Raw genomic sequence first — 26,088 nt, 5'->3', positions numbered from 1 at the left:
CTGGGCAATCTAGAGAGCCAGAGGGTCCCAGACAGATGAGATGGCTGTGACCTCCCAGAGCCCCCATCCCTCATGAACAGGATCCGTTTGGTTCACAGAACTCTGCAATGCTGTTTTAAAATAATAGTCACAAGCATGCCTGGTTCACCTTCCCCCCAGACGGAGTGAGAGAGACTGGGAAAGTCTTTTTTCCCCATTGCCTGTTTCATCCCAGTCCCGCTGCCCCTGCCCCATACTTCCAGCGAACCACTCAAACGCCCCAATCTGAGTGGGTTCTCAAGGCCAAATTCCTCTGCTTGCACCACATAACCTCATGTCCCGCTCTCCAACACACTCTACTCCATCTGAGACCCATCCGCTCTGCGCAGCAGATGCTCATGTCCACTTTGGGTCAGCTTTCTTGTGCTGTTCTCACCTCCTGAACACCCTGCTTCCTCCACTCAGAACAATACCGTAGAACCAAAAACAAGACTAACTTACAAGCAGAGAAAAAAGGCTTAGAATCATTCCATAAACCCTGAGTGCTGGCACACCTCCATTCTAACAAATTACTGCAAACTTGGTGACTTAAAACAATACAGATCAATTATCTTTTTTTTTAGAATCTTTTAAGATTTTATTTACTTATTTGAGAGAGCGCACGAGCAGGGGGAGGAGGGGCAGAAGCAGACTTCCCGCCGAGCAGGGAGCCCGATGTGGGACTCGATCCCAGGACTCTGGGATCATGATCTGAGCCAAAGGCCGATGCTTAACAGACTGAGCCACCCAGGTGCCCTACAAATCGATTATCTTACAGTTAGAGGTTAACAGCCTAAAATCACTTTTGGCTTTTGGCTCGGGGAGGAAAAGGTGCAACTTTTTTCGCTCGACCCGAATCCGGGTTCATCCGACACCAGCCACCTCCGCCATGCCACCTAAGTTCAACCCTGACGAGGTCAAAGTCATGTACCTGAGGTGCACTGGTGGCGAAGTCGGTGCCACGTCTGCCCTGGCCCTCAAGATCGGCCCCCTGGGTCTGTCTCCAAAAGAGTTTGGTGATGACCTCATCAAGGCAACCAGTGATTGGAAGGGTCTGAGGATGACGGTGAAACTGACCATTCAGAACAGACAGGCCCAGATTGAAGTGGTGCCTTCTGCCTCTGCCCTGATGATCAAAGCCCTCAAGGAAACCGCCAAGGGACAGAAAGAAGCAGAAAAACATTAAGCACAGTGGAAATATCACTTTTGATGAGATCGTCAATATTGCCCGACAGATGCAACACCGATCTTTAGCCAGAGAACTCTCTGGAACCATTAAAGAAATCCTGGGGCCTGCCCAGTCTGTGGGCTGCAATGTTGATGGCCGCCACCCTCATGACATCATAGATGACATCAACGGTGGTGCGGTGGAATGCCCCACTAGTTAACTACAAAGGAAAATGTTTAAAGGATCATTTGACAACCACAAAAAAAAAAAACAAAAACAAAACAAAAAAACACAGCCTAAACTCAGTCTCACTGGGCTAAAATCAAGGTGTCAGCTGGGCTGCTTTCCCCCTGGAGGCTTCAGGGAGAATCTGTTTCCTCGTCTTTTCCAGTTTTTCGAGGCTGCTTGTATTCCTTGGCTTGCAGCCCCACAGCACGACAACTTCTGCTTCCATCTCTACCTGTGATGCTGACACTCCTACTTCCATCTTATAAAGACCCTTGTGATTACATTGGACCCACCAGGATAATTTCCCCATCTCAAGATCCAAGGTAACATATTCATAGATTCTGGAGATTAGGACATAAACATCTTTAGAGGGCCATTATTCATCCAGCTTCCCACAGCGTGATACACACACACACACACACACACACACACACTCCCACTCCCAAATCAATAAGACAATCTGATTTTTTAAGATAGATAAAAGATCTGAACAGACACTTTACCAAAGAAGGTATACAAAATAACAAGTACACAAAAGATGCTTAACATCATTATTCATCAGAAGAATGCAAATTAAAACCACAATGGTATTTTACTGCCTACCCACTAGAATGGCTAGAAGATTAGTCAGTGTGGCAGGGATGCAGACCAAATGTAACTCTCCTACATTGCTGGTGGAAATACAAATTGGCATAGCCCCATTTAGAAAACAGGTTAGCAGTTCTTTATAGTCAAACATATATTTACCATCTAGCCTAGCAATCCTGCTCCTAGGTATATATACAAGAGGAATGAAAAAATATTTCCAAACAAAGAGTTGTACAAGAATGTCCCAGCAACTTCATTCCTAGTAGCCACAAACTGGAAACAACCTAAATGTCCCTCAGCTGGTGAACAGATCAATTGTGGTATATCCATACAGTGGATACTATTCAGTAATTTTTTAAAAAAAGAACAAATTACTGATACACACAACATAGGTAAATATGAAAAGCATTATGCTAAGTGACAGAAGCCAGACATAAAAGATACCTACTGTATAATTCCTTTTTGTGAAATTCTTAAAAAGGCAAAACTATAGTCCGAGAAAACAGATTAGTGGATGCCAAGGGCCTAGGAGGAGGGCTGCTTGGGGTTACCTGTAGAGGGGCATAACTTTGGGGGATGATGGAAATATTCTATATCTTAATTGTCAGCCCAGCTGACACCTTCACTGTCGCATGGCGATATACATTTATCAAACTTATTAAACTATGCACTTAAAATTGGTGAATTCAAGCACATGTGAATTATACCTCAATAGAACCCAGGGGCGCCTGGGTGGCTCAGTCAGTTAAGCATCTGCCTTTGGCTTAGGCCATGATCCCAGGGTCCTGGGATCGAGTCCCGCATGGGGCTCCCTGCTCAGCAGGGAGCCTCCTTCTCCCTCTCCTTCCACCTCTCTTCCCTACTCGTGCTTTCTCTCTCTCTCTCTCCCCCCAATAAATAAATATTTTTAAAAATAGAACTGATTTTGGGGCACCTGGGTGGCTCAGTTGGTTAAAGCGACTGCCTTCGGCTCAGGTCATGATCCTGGAGTCCCGGGATCGAGTCCCGCATCGGGCTCCCTGCTCAGCGGGGAGTCTGCTTCTCCCTCTGACCCTCCCCCCTCTCATGTGCTTGCTCTCTCTCATTCTCTCTCTCTCAAATAAATAAATAAAATCTTTAAAAAAAATAGAACTGATTTTAAAAATCAATTGCATGGAAAAAAAATTGTTGCATGAGAGAAGGAAAGACAGGAGAATAGGAATGGAGAAAACATCAGTGTTTTCAAGCGGCAGCTGAATGAACCAGGGAAAGGCACGCCATCAAGAAGGACATTGTGTTGGGGTTAGAAGAACCCACCAACAAGGAAGAGTGGGTTTGTTACCTCAACTTTCAGAGAGGGAGAATGACAGACGTTAGAAACGCACTTCTTTGTTTCATGAATAAGAAACGGAAAAGAAATAGAAAGCTAAGAACTGAGCAGAGAAGCAAAGAAAAGAATGCAAGTGTCTTAAAGACTGACAGAGTCCAGGAGCAGGTAAGACATCTATCTACAGGAACTCTTAAAGCATTACCCACAAGGAGAGATGAAGCTCCAGCCATTCTTTTAAACCTCTCAAACCCCTGCAATCTGAGAAGGGAATAGATGGACAGAAAGCAGATTAGCAGTTGCCAGGGGCTGAGGGCTGGGGAGCACTGAGAAATGATAGCTAACGGGTACGGGGTGCTTTATTGGGGGGATGAAAATGTTCTAAAATTGGTTGTGCTGATGGCTGCACATCTCTGTGAATATACTAAAAGCCACTGAATTTGCCCACTTTAAACGGTGAATAGTATGGTGTTTGAATTCTATCTCAATAGAGCTGTTACCAAGAGAAATCAATTGCATGTTTGCAATGTGAATGTATTTAACACCCCTTACACCATGCACCTAAAAATGGTTAAAATGGTAAATTTTGTTATGTATATTTTACAATAATTAAAATAAATAAACACAAAAAAATGATTGCATTCCATATACTGAAAACAAATGACTAGAAAGTAAACTTAAAAACAGCATTTGCAATAGAACCAAAACAAACAAAAAAAAAAATGCCTAGGAATAAATCTAATAAAAGAAGTACAAGACCTCTACACTGAAAATGTGAAACATAAAACACTGCTGAAAAAATCAAAGAATACCCCCCAAAATGGAGGAATAGATCATGTTTATGGATGGACAACTTAGTATTTGAAGATGTCAGATCTCCCTAATTTCATTTATAAATTCAGTGGAATCTCAATTAAAATCACAGCATTTTTTAAAGATATTGACAAGGTAATTATAAAATGTATATGAAAAAAAATCAAAGAATAGAAAAACCCAGGCAATCTTGAAATAGAATAATAAAACTGGATGACTTACACTACCAGATATCAAAACTTATTTTAGAGCCAGAGCAACTAAGATAGGAAGGTATTGGCACAAGAATAGATTAGCAGACCAATGGAACAAAAATAGAGTCCACAAACAGACATGAACATATGGTCACATGGGACAGGTGACAAAGGAGCTCTAAAGCTACAGCAGTGATCAGGACAGTGTGATACGGACTAAGGAATAGACAAATAGATCAATGGAACGCAAAAGAGAGCCCAGAAACAGATCCACATAAATACAGTCAATTGATCTTTCACAGAGGAGCGAAGGTGATACAAAAGAGCAAAGACCATCTTTTCAACCAGTGGTGCTGGAACAACTGGACATCCACGTGCAGAAACATGAAGTCCAGACACAGACCTTAAACCCTTCACCAAACTAACTCAAACTGGATCACAGACCTAAATGTAAAAGGCAGAACTCCAAAACTCCTAGAAGGTAACACAGGAGAAAACCTAGAAGACCTTGGGTACGGCAATGAGTTTTTATACAACACCATGGGTACAGCGATGAGTTTTTATACAACACCAAAGGCACAATCCATGAAAGAAACAATGGATAAACTGGACTTCATTAAAATTAGAAACTTCCACTCTGCAAAAATCAATGTCAAGAGAATGGAAAGACAAGCCACAGGCTGGGAGAAAAATAATTGCAAAACACATCTGAGGGGCGCCTGGGTGGCTCGGTCATTGGGCGTCTGCCTTCGGCTCAGGTCATGATCCCGGGGTCCTGGGATCGAGTCCCACATCGGGCTCCTTGCTGGGCACAGAGCCTGCCTCTCCCTCTGCCTGCCTGCCACTCCCCCTGCTTATGCTCTCACTCTCTCTCCCTCTCTCTGTGTCAAATAAATAAATAAAATTTAAAAAAAACCCACATCTGATATTGTCCAAAATATACAAAGAACTCTTAAGACTCAACAATAAGGGGCGTCTATGTGGCTTAGTCGGTTAAGCGTCTGCTTTTGGCTCACGCACGTCATGATCCCAGGGTCCTGGGATTCAGCCCTGCATTGGGCTCCCTGCTCAGAGGGGAGCCTGCTTCTCCCTCTCCCTCTGCCACTCCCCCTGCTTGTCCTTTCTCTCTCTCGCTCACTCCCTCTCTCAAATAAATAAAATCTTTCTTTAAAAAAGACTCAACAATAAGAAAACAACAAATCTGATTTTAAAATGAGCCAAAAACCTTGACAGACACCTCACTGAAGATATACAGATGGCAAATCAGCATATGAAAAGATGCTTCACATCATAAGTCACAGGGAAAAGAAAATTAAAACAACAAGATAGCACTACATACCTACTAGAATGGCCAAAATCCAGAACACTGACAAAACCAAATGCTGGTTAGGATGTGGAGCACTAGGAAAGAGAATTCCTATTTGTCACTGGGGGAATGCAAAACACCCACTTTGCAATCTAGTTTGGCAGTTTACAAAACTAAACATACTCTTATCATACAGTGATTTACCCAAAGGAGTTTAAAACTGATGTCCATACAAAAACCTGTACATGGATGTTTATGACAGCTTTATTCAGTTATACAATAAACTGAATACTATTATTCAATAACAGAATCATTGCCAAAACTTGGAAGCAGCCAAGACGTCCTTCAGTAGTGAACAGATAAACAAGCTGTGGTACATCCATACAATGTAAAATTATTCAATACTAAAAAGAAATGAGCTATCAGCCATGAAAAGACATGGAAGAAATTAAATGCGTATTATTAAAGGCTACATACTTGTGTGATCCCAACTATAAGACATTCTGGAAAAGGCAAAACTATAGAGACAGTAAAAAGAGCAGTGGTTGCCAGGGATTATCAGGGGAGAGGGGGATGGACAGGCAGAACACAGAGGATTTTTAGGACAGTAAAACTACTCTGTAAGTTACTATAATGGTAAATACAAGTCATTACAAATTTGTCCAAATCTGTAGAATGTGCAAGCCCAAGAGTGAACCCTAGTGTAAACTATGAACTTTGATTGATAGTGACATGTTGATGTAGGTTCATTGATTGTAACAAACGTATTCCTCTGGTGAGGAGTGTTGGTAACAGAGAGAGGCTACAATAATGGGTGTGCTGGGGTACAGGGTCTATGCGAAATCTCTGCGCCTCCTGCTCAGTTTTGCTTTGAACCTAAAACCGCTCTAAAAAGTAAAGTCTATTAAAGAAAATCACTAACCATAAAAAATACATTAGTAAATTAAACTTCATTAAAATTAACATATTCACCAAAACATACTATTATGTGAGTGAAAAGGCATGCCACAGACCAAAAGATTATTGCGATATCTTACAAATCTTACCTAAAATATAGAAAGAAACGCCAAAACTAGTAACAAAAAGATAGACAATGTAATCTTTTTAAATGGGCCAAAGATAAGAACAGGTACTTCACAAAGATTTGAATGAGCTATCCAGATGGCCAATAAGTATATGAAAAGGTATTTGACTTCATTAATTATCAAGGGAATACAAATTACATAGCACTACATCCCCCAGATAAGCTAAATTTGAAAGGACTGACGATACCACGTTTTGGCAGGAATATGCAGGAACTGGAATTCTCAGACACTCTTGGTGGGAGTGCAACTTGATACCATGATTTCAGAAAATTGGCAGCATTACCAAAGCTAAGTATAAGAAAAACCCATGACCCAGCAATTCCATTTCTTAGGTACATACCCAACTGAAATGAGCACTTGTGTCTCTAAAAATCATGTATAAGAACGTTCATAGAATAGGGCACCTGGGTGGCTCAGTCGTTAAGCATCTGCCTTCAGCTTAAGTCATGATCCCAGAGTCCTGGGAGATCGAGTCCCACACTGGGCTCTCTGCTGACACCTTCTCTCTCTCCCTCTGCCTGCCACTCCCCCTGCTTGTGCTCTCTCTCAAACAAATAAATTTTTAAAAAATCTTTAAAAAAAAAAGAATGTTCATAGAAGCTTCATAATAATAGCTCAAACCTGGAAACAACCCCTATATCATCAACAACGGAATGGATGAGAAAATTGTGATATAGTTATACATCAAATATTATGTAACAATGAAAGTTAATGAACTCCACCTACATACAATAAAATGGATGAATGTTACAGACATAATGTGGAATGAAGGAAGCCAGTCCAAAAAAAGTACATACTGTATGATTCGTTTTGAATGATGTTCAAACACAGAGGGAAATAATCTATTGTGGGGGCACCTGGGTGGCTCAGTCGTTAAGCGTCTGCCTTCGGCTCAGGTCATGATCCCAGGGTCCTGGGATGGATCCTCGCATCGGGCTCCCTGCTTGGTGGGAAGCCTGCTTCCCCCTCTCACACTCCCCCTACTTGGGTTCTTACCTAAAATATCGCTGTGTTTGTCTCTGTCAAATAAATAAATAAAATCTTAAAAAAAAAAAAAAAGAATCTATTGTGATAGAAGTCAGAAGAGTGGTTCTTCCTGGAGATTATTATTGCCCCAGCGGGACACAAGGGAGGCTATTGGGGTGCTGAAATGTTCTACCTTGATGTGGGTGGTAGTTAGGTATATACATATACATGCAAGAGTTTATTAAGCTATACATTCACATCTTTTTAAAAAGTAAATACATATCGTTATCCATCTTTCAGAATACCTGGGTGGCTCAGTCAGTTAAGCGTCTGCCTTCTGCTCAAGTCATGATCCCAGGGTCCTGGGATGGAGCCCCGCATTGGGCTCCCTGCTCTGCAGGAAGCCTGCTTCTCCCTCTCTCGCTCCCCCACTTGTGCTCTCCCTCCCTCTCTCTTTCTCTTTCTCTGACAAATAAATAAAATCTTTTAAAAACAAAATATATTATTATCCACCTTTCAAGATCTTTCTCAAGTTCTAGCTCTTTCTGAGGCCTGCCCAGAATACTTTTCCCCTTACCAGATCTGGGCATTTTGCATTCTGAAACAGTGCCGCACCGGTCGGCCCTTAGTGTTGCTCTAACTTCTCTGTGTAAGCACCTCAAGGGTAGGATAATTCTGTCGTAGACTCTAGGCACCCCACAATCCCTACTGCTGACGCTGGAACCCAATACGTGCTCAGTAAATATCTTCACACCCACTGGCCATATATAGGAAGCTTTGGTGGCAAGCATTAGTCGGCACCAGTCTTGAGGACGGGCTGAGGGATGTTCTCCACACCCTATCTTTCCTTCCCATGGGAAAGATAGGCTAGTTGGGATCAAGTAATTGACCAATGAAGGAGCAAACCAAGAACTCCTTTATAAAAGGATACCCTTCTCTCCAGAGGTGTATGAGGCTCTGTCTGGTCTATCCCAAAATCTGTGTGACTATTCCCACCTCTGGCTAGGGCTTCATGATTAAATTAAATTAAATTAAATTAAACCTGAGGAAGTAAGCCCAAGGAAATACCAGATAGTTCCCCTGCAGGTGGCTAGTTGTGGAGAGGTTAAAGGTCACCATGTGAAAGGTTAAAGACAGAGACGCTCTGAATACACATTTTGGATAAATGCAGAAGGAATAAATACTAAAGTCAATATTTGACTAAACTAAAGCTATTACCAATATTGAACGAACTTCTGGAATACAAGAATAAATCCAAACTCTCATATAATGTTTTTATTATTACAACTTAATATTTAAAAATGTTAGCAGACCCATTATAGGAGTTTGACCCTGTACTGAAGGAAAAATAATTTCTCAGTAATGACAGCTGCTGGGTTGCTCCTGTGGTTATTACAGTGCACATTTACAATATTAAATATACATTTACTTTCAACCAAGGACAATGGAGGGCAAGATTTATTTTTCTCAAACGACAATCCTCATTCTAGTTATGTTAATCAGACAGGATGACAACCTACACAAACACCTGATCTTTAATCACACTCAAGTTTGGGAAACTAGAAATAATGCCAAAGTAAGTATTTGCCTATATGATCCCCTGAAAAACAAGGCCAAAGCCAAATTTCAGTGCCTCCATAGATATAGAAGGATGAAGATTGGCTGCTATTTGTCACCCTAGGAGCAAAACAAAAAATATATATATTTATCTGTGGTAGAAAATTAGATTTTATGTTTAAAAAGAACAGCTCTTTCACTTAGCAGGACAACCACTAAATATTCTGTCCTATCCCCAGAGAGATCAGATAATGGTAGAACCCAAGGAAACATGAAGACCAAATCCTTATCTTCACAGGGCTCCCAGTCTTTTTGGAACAACAAAATGTCAGCACACAAAGATACTGTGAGTTATATTAGATAGTCAGATTCCTAATTGTTAAAGAGCAAAAGGTACAGATATGATTTAACATCAGGAGAGAAGCGCTCCCCTGGAAATGACAGAGCAAACCTTTGTCCAGACCAGCGGCTCTCCAACAGGGGGCCAAAAACGGGGTCCGGCAATCAACGGGCTGAATAAATAAGACGTGCCACCCAGAGTGATTACCACTTACCTACTTACTATGTAAGCTTTAAGTACTTCACACCTAATCATTTAATCCTCAAAGAAAACCCCTCTGAGTTGGTACTAGCATGATTCCCATTTTAGAGCTCAGGAAAACTTGCCCAAGCACCCACAGTGTGTTCAATGATGAAACTGAGAAATGTGAACCCAAGCCAGAGCTCAAGAACTTAACCTTTACACTATGCAGATCTCTTATGTGCAAATCTCACACAAAGGTCTACGATTTTTCAAGTGTATGAAAATGGACGGGGTGGGGGGGCGCCTGGGTGGCCCAATGGGTTAAGCATCCGACTCTTGATCTCAGCTCAGGTCTTGATCTCAGGGTTGTGAGTTCAAGCACCACGCTGGGCTCCATGCTAGGTGTGGAGCCTACTTAGAATAAAAGTAATAATGAAAAGAAAGAACCAGTGACCACTGAAGTAAGTAAGTAAATAAATGTATGTTTCATGAACTATGGAGTAGCTGTTTTAGTCAGTAGTATAGGTTGCATTTTCTCAATCAAAAGACACCAAAAGTAGAAAGAAATTATGTAAGTGTCCTTAACATTTTTGGTATTACATTTTTAAAAATTCCAGTATAGTTATCATAGTAATATTATATTAGCTTCAAGTGTACAATATAATGATTCGACAACTCTATACATTACTCAGTGCTCATTAAGTGTGCTCTTAATCCCCTCCACCTAGTTCACCCATCCCCCACCTATCTCCCCTCTGGTAACCATCAGTCTGTTCTCTAGAGTTAAGAGTCTCTTATTTTCTTTGTTCGTTTTGTTTCTGAAATTCCACATATGAAATCATACGGTATTTGTCTTTCTCTGACTTATCTCGCTTAGCATTACACTCTCTAGATCCATCCATGTTATGGAAAATGGCAAGATGCCTTTTTTATGGCTAAGTAATATTCCATTGTATGAATATACCACATCTTTATCCTTCATCTATCAATGGACACTTGGGCTACTTCCATAATTTAGCTTTTGAAAATACTGCTGCAATAAACATAGGGATGCATATATCTTTTCGAATTAGTGTTTTCATATTCTTTGGATAAATACCCAGTAGAGTTTGCTATTACATTTTTGACACAAATCATACTGGTAACGTTGTAATCCTTAGGCTAGGTGGCATATTCCCAAGGTTCATCATGTTGGTATGTTACATACGGTGTGTATGTGTACATGTACAAACACCCACAAATACTCATTTCACATACTTTTGAATGATTCAGATACATATATATATACACATATATATTTATTTTTTTTTAAAGATTTTATTTATTCATTTGAGACACAGAGATACAGAGAGAGAGAGAGCACGAGCAGGGAGAGAGGCAGAGGGAGAGGGAGAAGCAGGCTCCCCGCCGAGCCAGAAGCCCGATGTGGGGCTCGATCCCAGGACCCTGGGATCATGACCTGAGCTGAAGGCAGACGCTTAACCATATATATTTTAAATGTTTAAGAGCATTGGCAGTCAAAGAAGGTCAAAAAGGCAACTTTAAAAGACAGGTCTTCATGTCTGAAGGACGGGCCTAGCATTAGGGAGGTGAATTAGATGAGCTCAGGAAAGCTGATTTTGGCAATAACAAAGCTTTTTACTACAGCATGCGTCCTCTACAGAATAAGGTGGGTGATTTAAAAAAAAAAAAAAAGTATGTTCTCTAGCAAAAAGGAAAAATTTTGGAAGGATTTTGAATGAGTGATTAATACCACTGGAAATAATTACATTGTTAAACATCTTTAATGTGAATACTAATTTAAATAGGCTAGGAACAGGTTCACTCAGGGGAGGGAAAGAACAGAATATCTGCGTACTTTCTATATTGAGCATGTGTAAGTTTTACAATCAGAAGAACATAAAGTGAAGAATCGGGGGAAAAAATCTGGAAATAATAAGGTTCTAGTCTGGGAACTCAAGACCCCAGTCCTACTGCCCCTCCCCTCTCCCTTCCACTTCTCAGCCCCTCCTGTACTCATCCACAGAACCGGTCAGAACTTTTTCACTGGAAACGTTTCCGTCCTATCCTTCATCTTTCCCTTCCACCCTATCATTCCCCTCTCTAGTAGACTTGCATGTGCTTAGCACTCTGCCCCCATCTCCACCATTACACTTAACCACATTAGAGTAATGACCATCATTCAGGAACCACCCACTTCAAGGTGGGCACTGTGCTAGATACCTGCCCGATGTTCCCTCTTTCCCAACCATCACAATTCCTCCCATTGACAAATGTTACTATCCCCAGAACCTGCTCCAGATCAAATAGTATGAGGGTGACCCAACTCTCAGTGGCAAGTGCATCTTAAGCACTCAATATGTGCTAACAGAAACTAAAAGATGTAGACTTACACTACTTGCTTCCAATAAAGAAAAAGATATAGGGGCGCCTGGGTGGCTCTGTTGTTAAGCGTCTGCCTTCGGCTCAGGTCATGATCCCAGGGTCCTGGGATCGAGCCCCGCATCGGGCTCCCTGCTCCGTGGGAAGCATGCTTCTCCCTCCCCCACTCCCCCTGCTTGTGTTCCCTCTCTCACTGTGTCTCTCTCTGTCAAATAAATAAATAAAATCTTTTAAAAAAGGAAAAAGAAAAAGATCTAGAAAAGCAGTCCTCTAAAGGTGAACTTTTCTTTTCCATCCCAACTCATTCCTCCAGATAATACCCAATGGTCTTAGCATCAAAAGAAACTAGCACAGGGGCGTCTGGGTGGCTCAGTCGGTTAAGTGTCTGACTCTTCAGTTTTGGCTCAGGTCATGATCTCCGGGTCCTGCGGTTGAACCCAGGGATGGGCTCTGCGCTCAGCCTTGAGTCCGCTTGAGATTCTTCCCCTTCCCTCTCCCTCTCCCTATTCTTGCCCCCCACTTCTAAAATAAATCAATAAATAAAATCCTACCAAGAAAAGAAAGAAAGAAGAAAGAAGGAAAGAAGGAAAAGAAACTAGCACACGTTGGGATAGCCAAGTGCATAAACCAACAGCAAGGTAACTGCCAACCCATCCAGCCAGCACCTTACCCACCACCCCTGTCTCCTGGAGTTTTGGAGAACCTCCACACTGCTACTTTTTACTCTACCAAGGGACCCATAGAAAAGAAATAGATTCGGGCGCCTGGGTGGCTCAATTGGTTAAATGAATGCCTTCGGCGCACATCATGATCCCGGGGTGCTGGGATCAAGTCCCACATAGGGCTCTCGCCCCTGCTCAGCCGGGAGCCTGCTTCTCCCTCTGCCTGCCACTCCCCCTTCTTGTGCTCTCTGTCAAATAAATAAAATCTTTAAATAAGATAAAATAAAATGAAATCTCTCTTAAAAAAAAAAAGAAATAGATTTATCCCCTCATACCCTCTAAGGGCATCCCCAGTCATCCAATGAGACATGTGTTAGTTGTGGCTAAAGTCATTTGCTGTAAATTGCTGGAGGAAACGGTTTTATTTCTTCCGCATCCCCTTCCCGTTAGGCTCCATCAGAAAGAACTATAATCAACGATCAAATTACATTAGGGTATTGCAATTTCACCTATAATAGGGTAAATTATGTACCAAAATGGGACAACTTGCATACAACAGCACAGTGCCAGGCACATAGCGGGGACTCCAAAAAAAATTTACTGGAATACAAATTTATGCAGCCAATAACTTTGATACCACTCACCAGGCACTATGTTAAATTGGGGTTGAGTGCTGAGCAAAATCAACACTCTCTAGATGGTTCTTTTTTGTCAAAGGCTATTTGTTTAGGTTAACTAGGGGCTGCAGAACTGACTTGCTGCACAGATCCTCTCCACAGGCAGTCGATAAACACTTGAGAACCAAATATTCTTTCCCGTGGGTCTTTGGTAAAATGGAATGACTTTTTTCGTGACTTCAAATCATTTTTATTCTTGAATATTAATCTAAACGGTCGTTTTACTATTGCCGGGGAAGGTCCCTTTAATATGCGCCCCATTTAAAGAGTCCTTAGCTCAGCGGGTCCTTTCTTGCAAATCGGCTGCCCCTAGCATTTTATTTTATTTATTTATTTTTTTTTTTTAAAGATTTTATTTATTTATTTGAGACAGACAGAATGAGAGACAGAGAGCATGAGAGGGAGAAGCAGACTCCTGCCGAGCAGGGAGCCCGATGCGGGACTCGATCCAGGGACTCCAGGATCATGACCTGAGCCGAAGGCAGTCGCTTAACCAACTGAGCCACCCAGGCGCCCCTGCCCCTAGCATTTTAAAGAGCTACAGGCGGCACGTGTTCCCGGCTCGGGGGAAATCAAGGTAGCTTTCCCCGATTCTGTGCACTGGGGTTACTCCCCACCTGACTCCCCTTTCCTTCTCGCTCCCCAATTCGTTAAGTATATATACGTTAAGTAAACATGGGGAGGCCATGCCGTCTGCGATTACGACTGGCTTTTATAAAAATGCGCGTCTCGGGTGCGGGAAGCGCAACGCGCTACCACTCACCTCCGGCTACACTGCTCTAAGCAAACCACGCCGCAGGCTGCAATGTATAGGGCGGATCTGGTGCGGCTGGCCAACTCGGTACTGGAGTGATGTAGGGGGATGGAGAAGGATCTGGAAGAATCCGGTTAGACCGGGAAACGGGCGGGGGACGGCTCGGGAAGGACGCTGGGGGTTGGGGGGGGGGTGTGCGGGGGAAATCCCCAGAGTCCGAGGGTCCCAGGAGTGGGAGGAGGGAGGCCAGGCAGCCAGAAGGAGAAATGAACCCGCCGCCCAAACAAAACAAAACACATACACACGTTCATATACACACCCTTAGCACTCAAGCCCTAACTGGCTTACCGGCCGCCGTCTCTAGAAAGTTCTCCGCCCCCTCCCCCTCCGTCCCTCGCTCCCCCTCCAGCTCCTCCCAGCCCCTCCCTCCGCTGCGGGGTGGGACCAATCGCTCCCCGCGGCCGCTCATTACCCACCTACTCCCGCTCCCGCGCCCAATCCGCCGCGGGCTGCCAGCGCGCTGGAAGTCAGAGGTGCTCGAGCCTTCGACCGGTTCGCAGCTGGGGCGCTGCCGCCAGTTCCCTCCCGCCCGCACACCCGTACAGAGAGGCCCGGCTGAGAGGGCTTGGCTCGCGCCCAGTGCCTGGCTCCCGGAGTAAACAGCGCACCGAGCGGCGATGACCGCCGAGGAGATGAAGGCGGCCGAGAGCGGGGCGCAGTCGGCGCCGCTGCCCCTCGAGGGGGTGGACATCAGCCCCAGACAAGACGAAGGCGTGCTGAAGGTAAGGGGCGGCGGCGCAGGCGCCTATCGCAGCCGGCCTCCCGCCGAGCTGGGGGCCCCGGGCCGCCTCTGCAGCGTCCGGGCGGGTCGTTGAGCCGGGCGTGCGGCCGGCGGCCGGTTGCATCGCCATCCTGGACCCGGCTGCGTTGTTCGGCGGTGGGAGGGCCGCCCCACGCTCGCAGGGGGTGGCCTAGGTACGCCGGCCTCCCCACGGCCAGTCTCTGGCTCCCTGGGGAACCCGCGGTCCGGGTGAGGCCCCGGGCCCCCCCAGCCCTTGCGGCGCCCGGGCCCCCCCAGCCCTTGCGGCGCCCGGGCCCCCCCAGCCCTTGCGGCGCCCGGGCCCGGGACTGCAGCGCCAACTCCGGCGTGCGCGGTGCAGCGCGGAGGGAGGGGCGGGGCCGCACCGCTGCGCGCGAGCTGCAGCTAGGGGGCCCCGGGCGGCGTGCACCCGGGCCAGAGCCGGCCCGCTCCCGCTCCGGCCCCGACGCCGCCTCTCCCTCACTTCACCTCTCCCGGACCCCGCGACCCCGGCCAGGCCGCCAGCGCCCTCCCCGCCGGCCGCAGCCGGGAAGTCCCTGGTCGCCTTAGCCGGCGGTGCTGCGAGATCTCGGCTCCCCCGGGCAGTTAACATTAGCTAGGACCCGAAACGGGTCACCAGAGTGATTTCCTGGCCCAGAGGCCTTTGTACGACTTGGCGCCCGGGGCCTTGCCGCGGGAGAGGTTCTGGCGCCCTCCGTCCCCTTGGTTACCCCCTTCCTAAAAGCTGGGTGGACCCAGTTAGGTCACCCGCTCAGCCATGCTGGCCCCCTTCCCCCTCCCCCCGCGGCCCCGGGAAAACCAGGGAGCGGTGCATGCCGGGACCTGTAGTTCCCCTCCCACCTCGCCCTCCCCCTCGTGAGTTGGGGCAAGGGGTGTGGGGCCGGGAGGAGGTGCTTTGCTGGGAGCCTCGGAGGAGCCTAGGGGAAGGGTCCAGCACTCAGGGGGCAGGGCATCTTGATCTGGGTCGAGACGACTGATGGTGCTTCAGAGCAGGTTCTGCCGAGTACAGGATGGCGAAATCCTAGCTTGGATTTCATGTCTCCTCCTCATCTAGTGTTTCTCTTCACCCTGGCTTTCCACTCTTCCGTTCCACACGTGTGTGTGTGAGGCCTGGGCAAAGCTAGAGACCTCGGGGAGCCCTTATCTGGTCCAGAAACGCTCCTGGTTTTGCCCCAGATCTTGGCATCTTAAACTGTTCTTCCAGTGGGCATGTGGCTTCCCCTAATCTCTCCAGCGCCCTGGTGGTTTCTACAAGGTTATTATTCCCAGAAGGGTCTTTTCCCCTTTTATCTTCCATTCCTTCCCCTTTGCCTTTCTACTCCTCGAGTCGTCTGTGCATTCTGTTATGCAGGCTTACCCTTAGAAGGTAACCTCATACCTACCAGGTGACCCATGGAGTCTCCTTGTCACCTTTTATAAATGTTAAGAAGAGAAGCAGAGCTTGTTTAAGTTCCTGAGAAATGCTCCAGCCCTCAAATAAAAGACTTCAGTAGCTTATCAGTCAGGAATGTTCGGGTCCCAAGTCAGAGTTTAGGGCCTGAGTGAGCGCCCCTGTGCTCATCAGTGACCTGATATTTTCTTCACCTCTTTTGGACTGCTGATATTCTGTTATTCATATTTATTTTTCTGTTACCCACAAACCAGACCCGGATCTGATGACCACTGGCACTTAGGAAGAATGAGGAAACCTAGCATAAGTGCTTCCCCCTTTGCTGCTGATAATAATCATCTTCAACTTCCCAATTTAATTCTTCAACCATGATAGGGATGATTATCACTAGTTTGTAAATAAGGTCTAGAAGAGTTTGACTTGCATAAGATCATACAGCAAGAACTTGAACTCGGGTCTTTTGTCTCTAGTTTTCAAACCAAGTCCTGTTGCACCTCAAGAAAGAGGGAGGGGGGTGGTCAGTGGGGGTGTCCGTTGGCGTCTAGCCAAACCTCATGTGGGAATCATTTGAGGCTTGGGCCCTTTGCTTCCAAGGAGACAGAGAGTCCCTCTATGTTTCCATCTGAGGTGTGTAGGCAGCTTTGGTGCCTCTTCTGCCCCCACACCTGGGTCCTCACCTTCTCTGCCTTCCTCCCAGGTCATCAAGCGAGAGGGCACGGGCACGGAGATGCCTATGATTGGGGACTGCGTCTTTGTCCACTACACTGGCTGGCTGTTAGATGGCACCAAGTTTGACTCCAGTCTGGACCGCAAGGACAAATTCTGTTTTGACCTGGGCAAAGGTAGGTGCATGGTTAGTGGGGTGGTAGCATCGGTTCTGAGGAGGGTATAAGCTGTCACAAGCAGAAGCCATACTCTCAGCAGTGTAAGGAGAAATGGTCTAGTTAGCTCTTTTTTCTTCTCTCCTGGAACCGTGTTGATCTCTATCTCACCTTCCCCAATCACCTCTGAACACCTCAGTTCCTCTTCGGGGGGTGGATTGCCGTGTTTCTTGAACTCCTTTGTTCCAGAGTTGAGTGATTTTTTTTTTTTTTTTTTTTAAAGAGGTCTGAGACCTGGCCGTGCTTACTGCAGCCAGGTTCTCTACCTCCCTGGCCTCATTTCTGAAGAGTGTATAGCTTCCCGATGGGCATGGTGTAATAAAGGTCTCTGGAGCCACTGTTTAAGCCCAGGGTCAGATCCCTGCCAAGGAGGACCTGTTGCTTTCTGTACCTACAGGGGAAGTCATTAAGGCTTGGGACATTGCTGTAGCAACCATGAAGGTGGGAGAAGTGTGCCACATCACCTGCAAACCAGAGTATGCCTACGGTTCGGCAGGCAGCCCTCCAAAAATCCCCCCCAATGCCACGCTTGTGTTTGAGGTAAGTGTCCAGGCACAGAGAGCAAGACAAAGAGCCAGTCTGATCTCAGCCCAGGGCCTGGCTGCCCTCCATCGCTTCCTGCCGCTTGGAGACAATGTAGCCAAGGCTAAGGGCCTGGCCAAAGGGGAGGAAGGGGCCTGGAGAGGGCAGCTGGCTCTGCTACTGCCAGAAAATGGCCGCTGGTGGAGATTTTACGGGGGAAAGAGTTGGCCACAAACCCCTCCTCAGACTTGAAGCGAGGTAAGGGTTGAGGCATGTTTTATTTCAAGAGCCATGCCCGGAGATTGGTTATAATTTTGACTGAGAGGAGTCAGAAAGTCAGAATCTATAGTTATAAACAACAGTATAGAATATCGGTGCTTTAGGGATCAAAGGAGAGGAGAGATGCCCCCCCCATGGGTCGAGGAGCTGAGGAAAGCCTTCACTGAGCGGTGGAACTTGACACCATTCGGTGTCAGAATGGCTGAGCCCTCCTTAGTGGATACTTGGAGAATGTTTGCGAGACTGTTGAAAGATGTTGGGTCCTTTCCACTGCCTACCAGGTTGGCCTTCTGAGACGGCTGGATAAGGATTGGCTAGAGCGTGTCCTTCCTGGGTGGAGCAGGTAGTAAATAGATTGATCTCCTGAGGTCAACAAATTGTGTGCGACCTGTCCACCGCTACCAAAGTTGAGACTAGAGCTCCCAGAACTTACCAAAAGTGCTACTTTGTCCACTCTTGGTTTGGCTGTCCAGGTGCTCAGGCCAGGTCTGGCAGAGACCAGGGACTCTTCTGTGGACGGGCTAATGCTGAAAGGGGTTGTGTCGCCTTGCGTCTCGTCCCACAGGTGGAGTTGTTCGAGTTCAGGGGAGAGGACCTGACAGAAGAAGAAGATGGTGGGATCATCCGGAGAATACGGACTCGGGGTGAAGGCTATGCCAGGCCCAACGAGGGCGCCATCGTGGAGGGTGAGACCTCTCAGTCGGGGTTTCAATTCCGATTCTGGTACTTAGGCCCTCGGTGGCTCCTTTTCTGATCCGAGTATCTCGTCTGAGAAATGAGGGATGGGACCGTACCTTCCTAACATCCCTCCAGCTCTGAGAATACAACGAGGGCACCTTGGGGGCAGGCAGTGATGAGGTGATGGAGGGAGGCCAGTGGCCTCCCTCCTCAGCCCCCTGCCTGCTCACATCCCAGGCATGCTGCCTCTTTCTCCTGCTAGTTGGACTGCAAGGGTACTACCAGGACCAGATGTTTGACCGGCGGGAGCTCCACTTTGAGGTTGGCGAGGGGGAGAGCCTGGACCTACCTTGTGGGCTGGAGAAAGCCATTCAGCGCATGGAAAAAGGAGAACATTCTGTTGTGTATCTCAAGCCCAGGTGAGGAGTGGGCACTTTGTGGGATGGGTGCAGGCGGGTGACCCTGAGAGCTGCATGTCCACAATGAGTCGTGTATCTAGCCTTTTTTATCTGTTCGTCTGTGTGTGCTCACCACCCCCACAGCCTCATTAGTGGTCCGCGTGACTCTGGCACAGCAAACACGATCTCTTCGTATTTAGGAGCATGGTCACAACTGTCCACATCTGGAATCAAAGCCTGATCTTTTCAGTCATGGCTGCTCCAGATTTCCTCTTCTATCAGTGTCAGAATTGGTGTCTGCTAGTAAACATACTCAGTCATTAATGGCATTTATTGAAACGCACCTATTACGTGCCAGACACCGTACTGAAAATTCCTAGGCGCTCATTATTCCCGCCTTGTAGGGACTCGTTCAGTGAGATTTAGTAATTAGTAAGTTAGTAATCATTCCAGTGTTGGTATGAGTTAGAAGGATATGGAAGGGGGCGCCTGGGTGGCTCGGTTGGTTAAGCGACTGCCTTCTGCTCAGGTCATGATCCTGGAGTGCCTGGATCGAGTCCCGCGTCAGGCTCCCTGCTCAGCAGGGAGTCTGCTTTTCCCTCTGACCCTCTTCCCTCTTGTGCTCTGTCTCTCATTCTCTCTCTCAAATAAATAAATAAAATCTTAAAAAAAAAAAAAAAGGGTATGGAAGATGCTAAGAGACCAACTAATTGTGTGAAGAGGTCAGGGAAGATTTTGCTAAACAGGAAACAAGTCTCAAGGGATGGGGAGGTGCTTCGCAGGAAACAGACCGGGAACCTTTTCAGTTTGGAGCAGGTTAAGCGTGGCTGCGGTGACCTAGTTTTTTTGACCCCACAGCTATGCTTTTGGCAACGTGGGGAAGGAAAAGTTCCAGATCCCACCAAATGCCGAGCTGAAATATGAAATACACCTCAAGAGTTTTGAGAAGGTGAGTTTGCTCAAGGTCCTCTCTGTCCTGAAGTCAGGTCCTGGAACGTGGCTCTGGGGTAGCTGACGACTTTGTTTCTCCCTTGGGGCACGGCAGGCCAAGGACTCTTGGGAGATGAACTCCGAGGAGAAGCTAGAACAGAGCACCATAGTGAAAGAGCGGGGCACCGTGTACTTCAGGGTGAGCCAGCATCTGGGGCCCTGAGGACACTCCCAGGGAGGGAACAGGGAGCACTTGCAGTCTTCACCTGGTGTATGGGAGCTGGCTGGTCCTGCCCGGGGATCATGTGTCACTGATAACTACAGAGGATGAGAGCCCCGTGCCTGAGCCTCCCTCCCTTTCTAGGAAGGCAAGTACAAGCAAGCTTTACTGCAGTACAAGAAGATTGTATCCTGGCTGGAATATGAGTCAAGTTTCTCTAATGAGGACGTGCAGAAGGCACAGGGCCTTCGGCTGGCCTCCCACCTCAACCTGGCCATGTGTCATCTGAAACTACAGGCCTTCTCAGCTGCCATTGAAAGCTGTAACAAGGTGAGGCCTGTCTAAAGAGGGCACGAGAGCAACATTCGCAGGCTTGGTTGGGTGAGCTGCCAGGGGGTCCGAAACTTGGCCTCAGTGATTAGGGTAGGGATAGGGTAGCAGGTGAACCAGTGGGAGCCCGGAGACGAAGAGCCCAGCCAGAGGCAAGGGCTTCAAGAAGCAAACACCTTGGCCTGTCCCTCATGACTATCTGCTTTATTCTGGAGAGAATGGAAATGTTGTGGCAGGTCTTTCTCTTTCATCGAAAGCCCAGGACTAACTGGGGTTCCTCCCTAGACCTTGGTCTTTTCCATTTCATGCCCGAAGACGACTTCCTGTGGTGGAACTGGTGGTGTGTGTTCTGCCTGGTCTTCTGAGGACTCCCTTTGGAACCCTGTCTCGGCCAGATAGGCCACAGGGGCTGAGGTCTCCCCATTGCTTCCTCTCTGCGTCCTTAGGCCCTGGAACTGGACAGCAACAACGAGAAGGGCCTTTTCCGCCGCGGAGAGGCCCACCTGGCGGTGAATGACTTTGACTTGGCACGGGCCGACTTCCAGAAGGTCCTGCAGCTCTACCCCAGCAACAAAGCCGCCAAGGCCCAGCTGGCTATCTGCCAGCAGCGGATCCGCAAGCAGCTCGCGCGGGAGAAGAAGCTCTACGCCAACATGTTCGAGAGGCTGGCCGAGGAGGAGAGCAAGGTAAGGCTCGGGACAGGGAATGGTGGGGACAGACCAAGAAAAAGGTGCTGCCTTGTCCCTGCGCCTGACCCAGCTGTTGTCGCTTTTCGCCTCTGGTTGTGCATGCCACTCCTGGACACCAGACGCTGCCCTTGGCCCTGGAGCAATAACACGTACGTCTCCTTGGCAAAAACCCCTGTGAGGGCCACAGGTCCTCTGTGATCAGGGCTAAAAACCCCCTCGCGAACCCTAGATGTCAGGAGTTGGGTTGTGCCTCCCAAACTCCGCTCTCCGTTCCTTTTTAAAATCTTAAAAGCCTGTGTTTAAATAGGCAATATAGTGAAAAACCAATGATGTGTTGTATGGTGACTAACATAACATAATAAAATAAAAATAATAAATAAATAAATAGGCAATATAATTATATCGTTCCAGTGAAGCCGCACAAAACAGTATGTAATAAAGAGCCTCTCTCCCACCACACAGAAGCAATTGGATATGACTAGTGTTTAGATGGTTCCACTAAATTACATACATGCACAAGTAGACCGTTTTCTTCCTCTTCCCTAATAAAAGGCACCACGTTCTACTGGTTTTTTGTACATCATGCTTTCTTCGTATATCATCCCTGCAAGTACAACGTAAAAAAAATAGCTTTCACGTTCTTCACTGTGCTGGTGTTCCATCGTAGGCGTATATCCTACCGCTTTTCCTAGTCCCTGTTGAAGTCTTCCAGTGTTCAAAACCAGCACTGTTGAATAGAAACAATGCAAATTGTACAGTGATTTTCAGTTTTCTAAGTAGCCATGCTAAGAAAAGTGAACAGAAACAGGTGAGATTAATTTCAATATTTAGTTGACCTAAGGTGTCTAAATACTGCAACATGTAATGTTTGTTTTTGTTTTTTTTTAAATGAGATGATGCATTATCTTTTTTTTTTTTTTTAAGATTTATTTGAGAGAGAGAGAATGAGAGAGAGAGAGCACATGAGAGGGGGGAGGGTCAGAGGGAGAAGCAGACTCCCTGCCGAGCAGGGAGCCCAATGCGGGACTCGATCCCGGGACTCCATCCCGGGACTCCAGGATCATGACCTGAGCCGAAGGCAGACGCTTAACCACCTGAGCCACCCAGGTGCCCATATGTAATGTTTTTAAGTTGCATTTATTTTTCAGACTAAGTCAGTCTTCAGAAATCCACTGTATTATTTTGTACTTAAAATCTCATCAGCTTGACCTAGTTGTAAAGTGGCCAGGAGGCACACGTGGTAGTCACTACTGTGTTAGATGAGTGCAGTTCTAAGTAGTACTGCACGAAGTGATCTCGTAAACGTGTACTTGTGTGTGTGTGTATTTCAGGCACACCCAGAGAGAGAGTTGGCTGTGCCGGTGTAATTCTGTTAGAAGCTGGCGTGTATCTCTCTTGTACTTGGGCGGATGAGTGTTTGCGGTACAGAGCTGACATGGTGTCAGTGTGGTCGGGGGATATAGCTAGTCCCCGCCCCAGCTCAGTGCAGGCAAGTGGGCATGGGGACATGGAGTGAAAGTCGCTTGGCTCATCAGAGACCTGGGCCAGATAAGCACTGGAACTCATCCCCTTCCTCTCCTCCTCTCTCCCAGGCCAAGGCAGCAATGGCTGCGGGAGACCATCCTGCGGACACAGAGATGAAAGATGAGCAGAAGAATGATGTGGCAGGGAGCCAGCCTCAGGTGGAGACAGAAGCGTAGAGTCTGCTGAGCCCTACTCCTGTGGCTGCCTGCCTCCCCTGCTCCCTCCCCTCCTCCGCCCTGTTAGTTTTGTAAAAACCGAAGATTTTGAGTGAATTAGACCTTTATTTTTCTACCTGGTTAGATGGTGGCTTTGGGGGAAGGGAGAAAGGAGTAGGCTGGGGATCGTTCTAGGTGGTGTCACCCCCTCTCCCCTTCCCCCTTCCCCCGTTACATGTGAATGAACGTCCATCCACACGCACACTCATCGGAACGTTAATTTATTTTGCTTCTTCTGTTCGCTATGTCCATTTTTCAAATGGTAGAAGGGAGTGAGTGGTAGGGATGCTACACGGGGTCTGATGTGAAACCAGGGTGGAGAGGGGGACTCCTGGGCAGCCATTTTCCTCGTCCTTCCCTCCTCCGGGTCCATTCCCCAACATGTGGCCTCCATGTGGGTGCTAGGGGCGTGGGACAAACCACTGCTGTGCCCGTTCCTGCTCTTTGTTCCCATCCTCACCCCAGATGGTATGGCTGAGATGTCTTCTGGTGTCCTGATGACCACCTCCTGCCCCCCAACCCCCCACCAGTATTTCCTTTTGGATCAGTTTCGCTTCTCAGCCAGGTCATGTCCCCAACCCCCTCAGCCTCTTCTCTGCACGTTGCTGAAGGTCCGGGCTTACCTCAAGTTCTGTGCTTGAGCAATAAAGTGGAAATAAAACCTGGGTGTCGGGCAACCCTTTTCTGTTTGGCCTCAAAGGGTGGGCCTGGTGGCTACACTTGGGGGGCAAAGCTGAGGGAGCGTCCTCCCCTCCCCCCCAGTCCTGCTTGGGGTGCGGCAGCTGATGAAGCCTTCCGTGAGCACGGTGCCAGCATGCAGGGCCTCCCCCTGGGTGCCACACAGACCACAGCTGGGCAATGCCTTCAGCCTCCCATAGGTGCCCAGCACCCCTGGCCCACAGCTGGGCGGGTTTTCATATTTCTGTTTAGGAGGAGGCAAATACAAACACGTACTGGCACCGCTTTTGTGTCTTTGGGTTAGGTTGATCTGCTGCCTAACCGATCCAGGAGAGGCGAGTAATCTAGCCAAATCTAGCTTTCTTGGTTTCTTCTCGGTAAAAATCCCTGTTAGCAACCCTGCCGTCAGACACCTCTTACACAGTGAAGGTACGGAAGAACCGCCGGCAAGCCAGGGTACTCGGGCGCTCACGTAGGCCTGCTTTCCAGCTTGCCTTAGTAGGAAAGAGCTTGTACTTTTTTCTATTTGTTGACCTTTGGCTCCTATAGCATTTCAGGGCCCTGGGAGAAGCCAAGGGGTGCAAGTCTCCTTTGTCTTGTCCAGATGGTCATGGCTGCAGGCTGGAGCCTCTCTCTCTGCCCTCAGCCCTCCTCCTGTGTGAGCTGTCCTTTCTGCGAGGTGGTAGAGGTAGTCTGCCTACCCACGTGCCTGTAACTGTTTCGGAAGAAATGTCTCCATGCTTTTACTGAGGAAGACTAATTTGTGTGAAAATTTCATCAAGTCCTATAGCATGGCTGGTGCCATGAGCCAGAACTAAAATTTGGTTCAGTCTTCCAGTGCCCACTGTACTGTACTGTGAAGATGTTTTATTTAAGTGGCCAGAAGTCTTGAGGATTAAAAACAGAGGTGTCACTCTGCTCTGGACCATGCTCAAGTTCATAGCCTCGTCAGTTGCACATTTCCTCACCAACACTCAAAATCCTCCCGGGTGGAGAGAATGTGCTTAGAAAACCAGTAGCAACCAATACTGCTAGCTGTTACTGCAGATTTTGAAATTTTAAGATCAGGTTTATCTTGTCCTAGTGCTGATCCTCACATCAAGTTCTATAAATTTGATCTCCCAGGTCTTTCCCATCTCCGTTCTTCCCCAACATCACCATGCACTGCCCGCTGGGTCTCCTGTCCAACTGCTTAAAACCCTATCAGTGACTTCCTATCCCACGTAGAAGATTAGGACCTATATTGAGGTCCACAGAACCCTGCGAGGCCTGGCCTTGCCTGCCTTACACCAGCAGCAGAGCACTTGACTCCTTCACTCAAACCAGCCACACCACCATAAAACGCGGGAACTGTGCATGTCATTTCACTTAAAAGAGTGAAATCTCCCATCTTCCTGTCTACTGTGTTTCTTCCATTCCCTTTCCAAATGCAGAACATCTCAGACCCTTATTACCAGAAGGCAAAATGAAAAGGGGTTAAGGGCAGTGCTGAGTAAAGCCAAAGTAAAGAGATCCTACGTAAGAGAATTTGTCCTCTTTCTGGAAATCATTATGGCTACTCTCTGGCTGTAGTTCCCCAGCTGCTTGCCAACCTCCGATAACTTGAATGCACCACCCATTGTCCTCAATTATAAAATCTAAGGATGGTAGTAAAACCTCGTTTAGCATGTAATGAATAACACTAAATATACCAATTTGGGAGGCAAAAGTAAGAATGAAAGATTCACAAAGTGGTTCGGAGGAGGGACGATCAAGGAAAAAACGCCTTCAAGAACTTCCAGACTTCTCTGGCTAGGAGAGAGGACTGGTCCTATCCTGTGCCCCTCCCCCAAGGCTATAGGTTCCAACTGTCAGCAATGCTTCACACATAAAATTGTTGTTTTGTATTTTTCTTTTTTATTGAGGTGGAATTCCCACAACAGAAAACTAACCATTTTAATGTGGACAATGCAGTGGTATTTAGTCCAATTAACGTTGATGTACGACCACCACCTCTATCTAGTTCTGAAACATTTTCATCATCCTTTGTTTCCTCATGTTTGGACTCCAGAGGCAGTGAAGGACTATTCTTCATCCTTCAGTTAATAGCCAGTAGAGTATGACAGACAACAATCCTGAGGCGCCTGGCTGGCTCAGTTGGTAGAGCATCCAACTTTTGATCTCAGGGTTGTGAGTTCAGCCCCATGTTGGGTGTAGAGATTACTTAAAATCTTTTAAAACAAAACAAAACCAGATAACAACCTTGACAGGCTCTGGGATCAAAGCTTCCCAGAGTGGGTGATCCTTTGTGACATAGCCAAATGTGTG

The 26,088-nt window shown here is 47.0% G+C and overlaps 1 protein-coding gene and 1 pseudogene across 1 annotated transcript; both read left to right on the top strand.

Annotated features, from left to right (window-relative positions):
* Nucleotides 1-856: 856 nt before the first annotated feature.
* Nucleotides 857-1,406, top strand: LOC110580996 (annotated as a pseudogene).
* Nucleotides 1,407-14,722: 13,316 nt separating this feature from the next.
* On the top strand, nt 14,723-23,764 carry FKBP4 (FKBP prolyl isomerase 4). The gene is made up of 10 exons (XM_021690569.1): nt 14,723-15,009; nt 17,135-17,279; nt 17,716-17,858; nt 18,685-18,805; nt 19,060-19,216; nt 20,054-20,144; nt 20,241-20,324; nt 20,490-20,675; nt 21,122-21,361; nt 22,957-23,764. Exons 1-10 carry the CDS (start codon nt 14,905-14,907, stop codon nt 23,062-23,064), a joined length of 1,380 nt encoding a protein of 459 aa, XP_021546244.1. The 5' UTR covers nt 14,723-14,904; the 3' UTR covers nt 23,065-23,764.
* Nucleotides 23,765-26,088: the final 2,324 nt, after the last annotated feature.

This window comes from Neomonachus schauinslandi, chromosome 5 (assembly GCF_002201575.2).
Source record: "Neomonachus schauinslandi chromosome 5, ASM220157v2, whole genome shotgun sequence".
Classification (NCBI taxonomy): domain Eukaryota; kingdom Metazoa; phylum Chordata; class Mammalia; order Carnivora; family Phocidae; genus Neomonachus; species Neomonachus schauinslandi.
Note: the sequence above shows the minus strand (reverse complement) of the source record. Positions and strands in the feature narration are given on the sequence as shown.

What these genes read in the sequence shown, in the direction of transcription:
- FKBP4 (XM_021690569.1), top strand. Translation starts at nt 14,905, where the DNA reads ATGACCGCCGAGGAGATGAAGGCGGCCGAGAGCGGGGCGCAGTCGGCG. An exon ending in CGAGGGCGCCATCGTGGAGG is followed by an intron (nt 18,806 to 19,059) that starts GTGAGACCTCTC and finishes TTCTCCTGCTAG; the next exon opens with TTGGACTGCAAGGGTACTAC. An exon ending in GTTGTGTATCTCAAGCCCAG is followed by an intron (nt 19,217 to 20,053) that starts GTGAGGAGTGGG and finishes TTGACCCCACAG; the next exon opens with CTATGCTTTTGGCAACGTGG.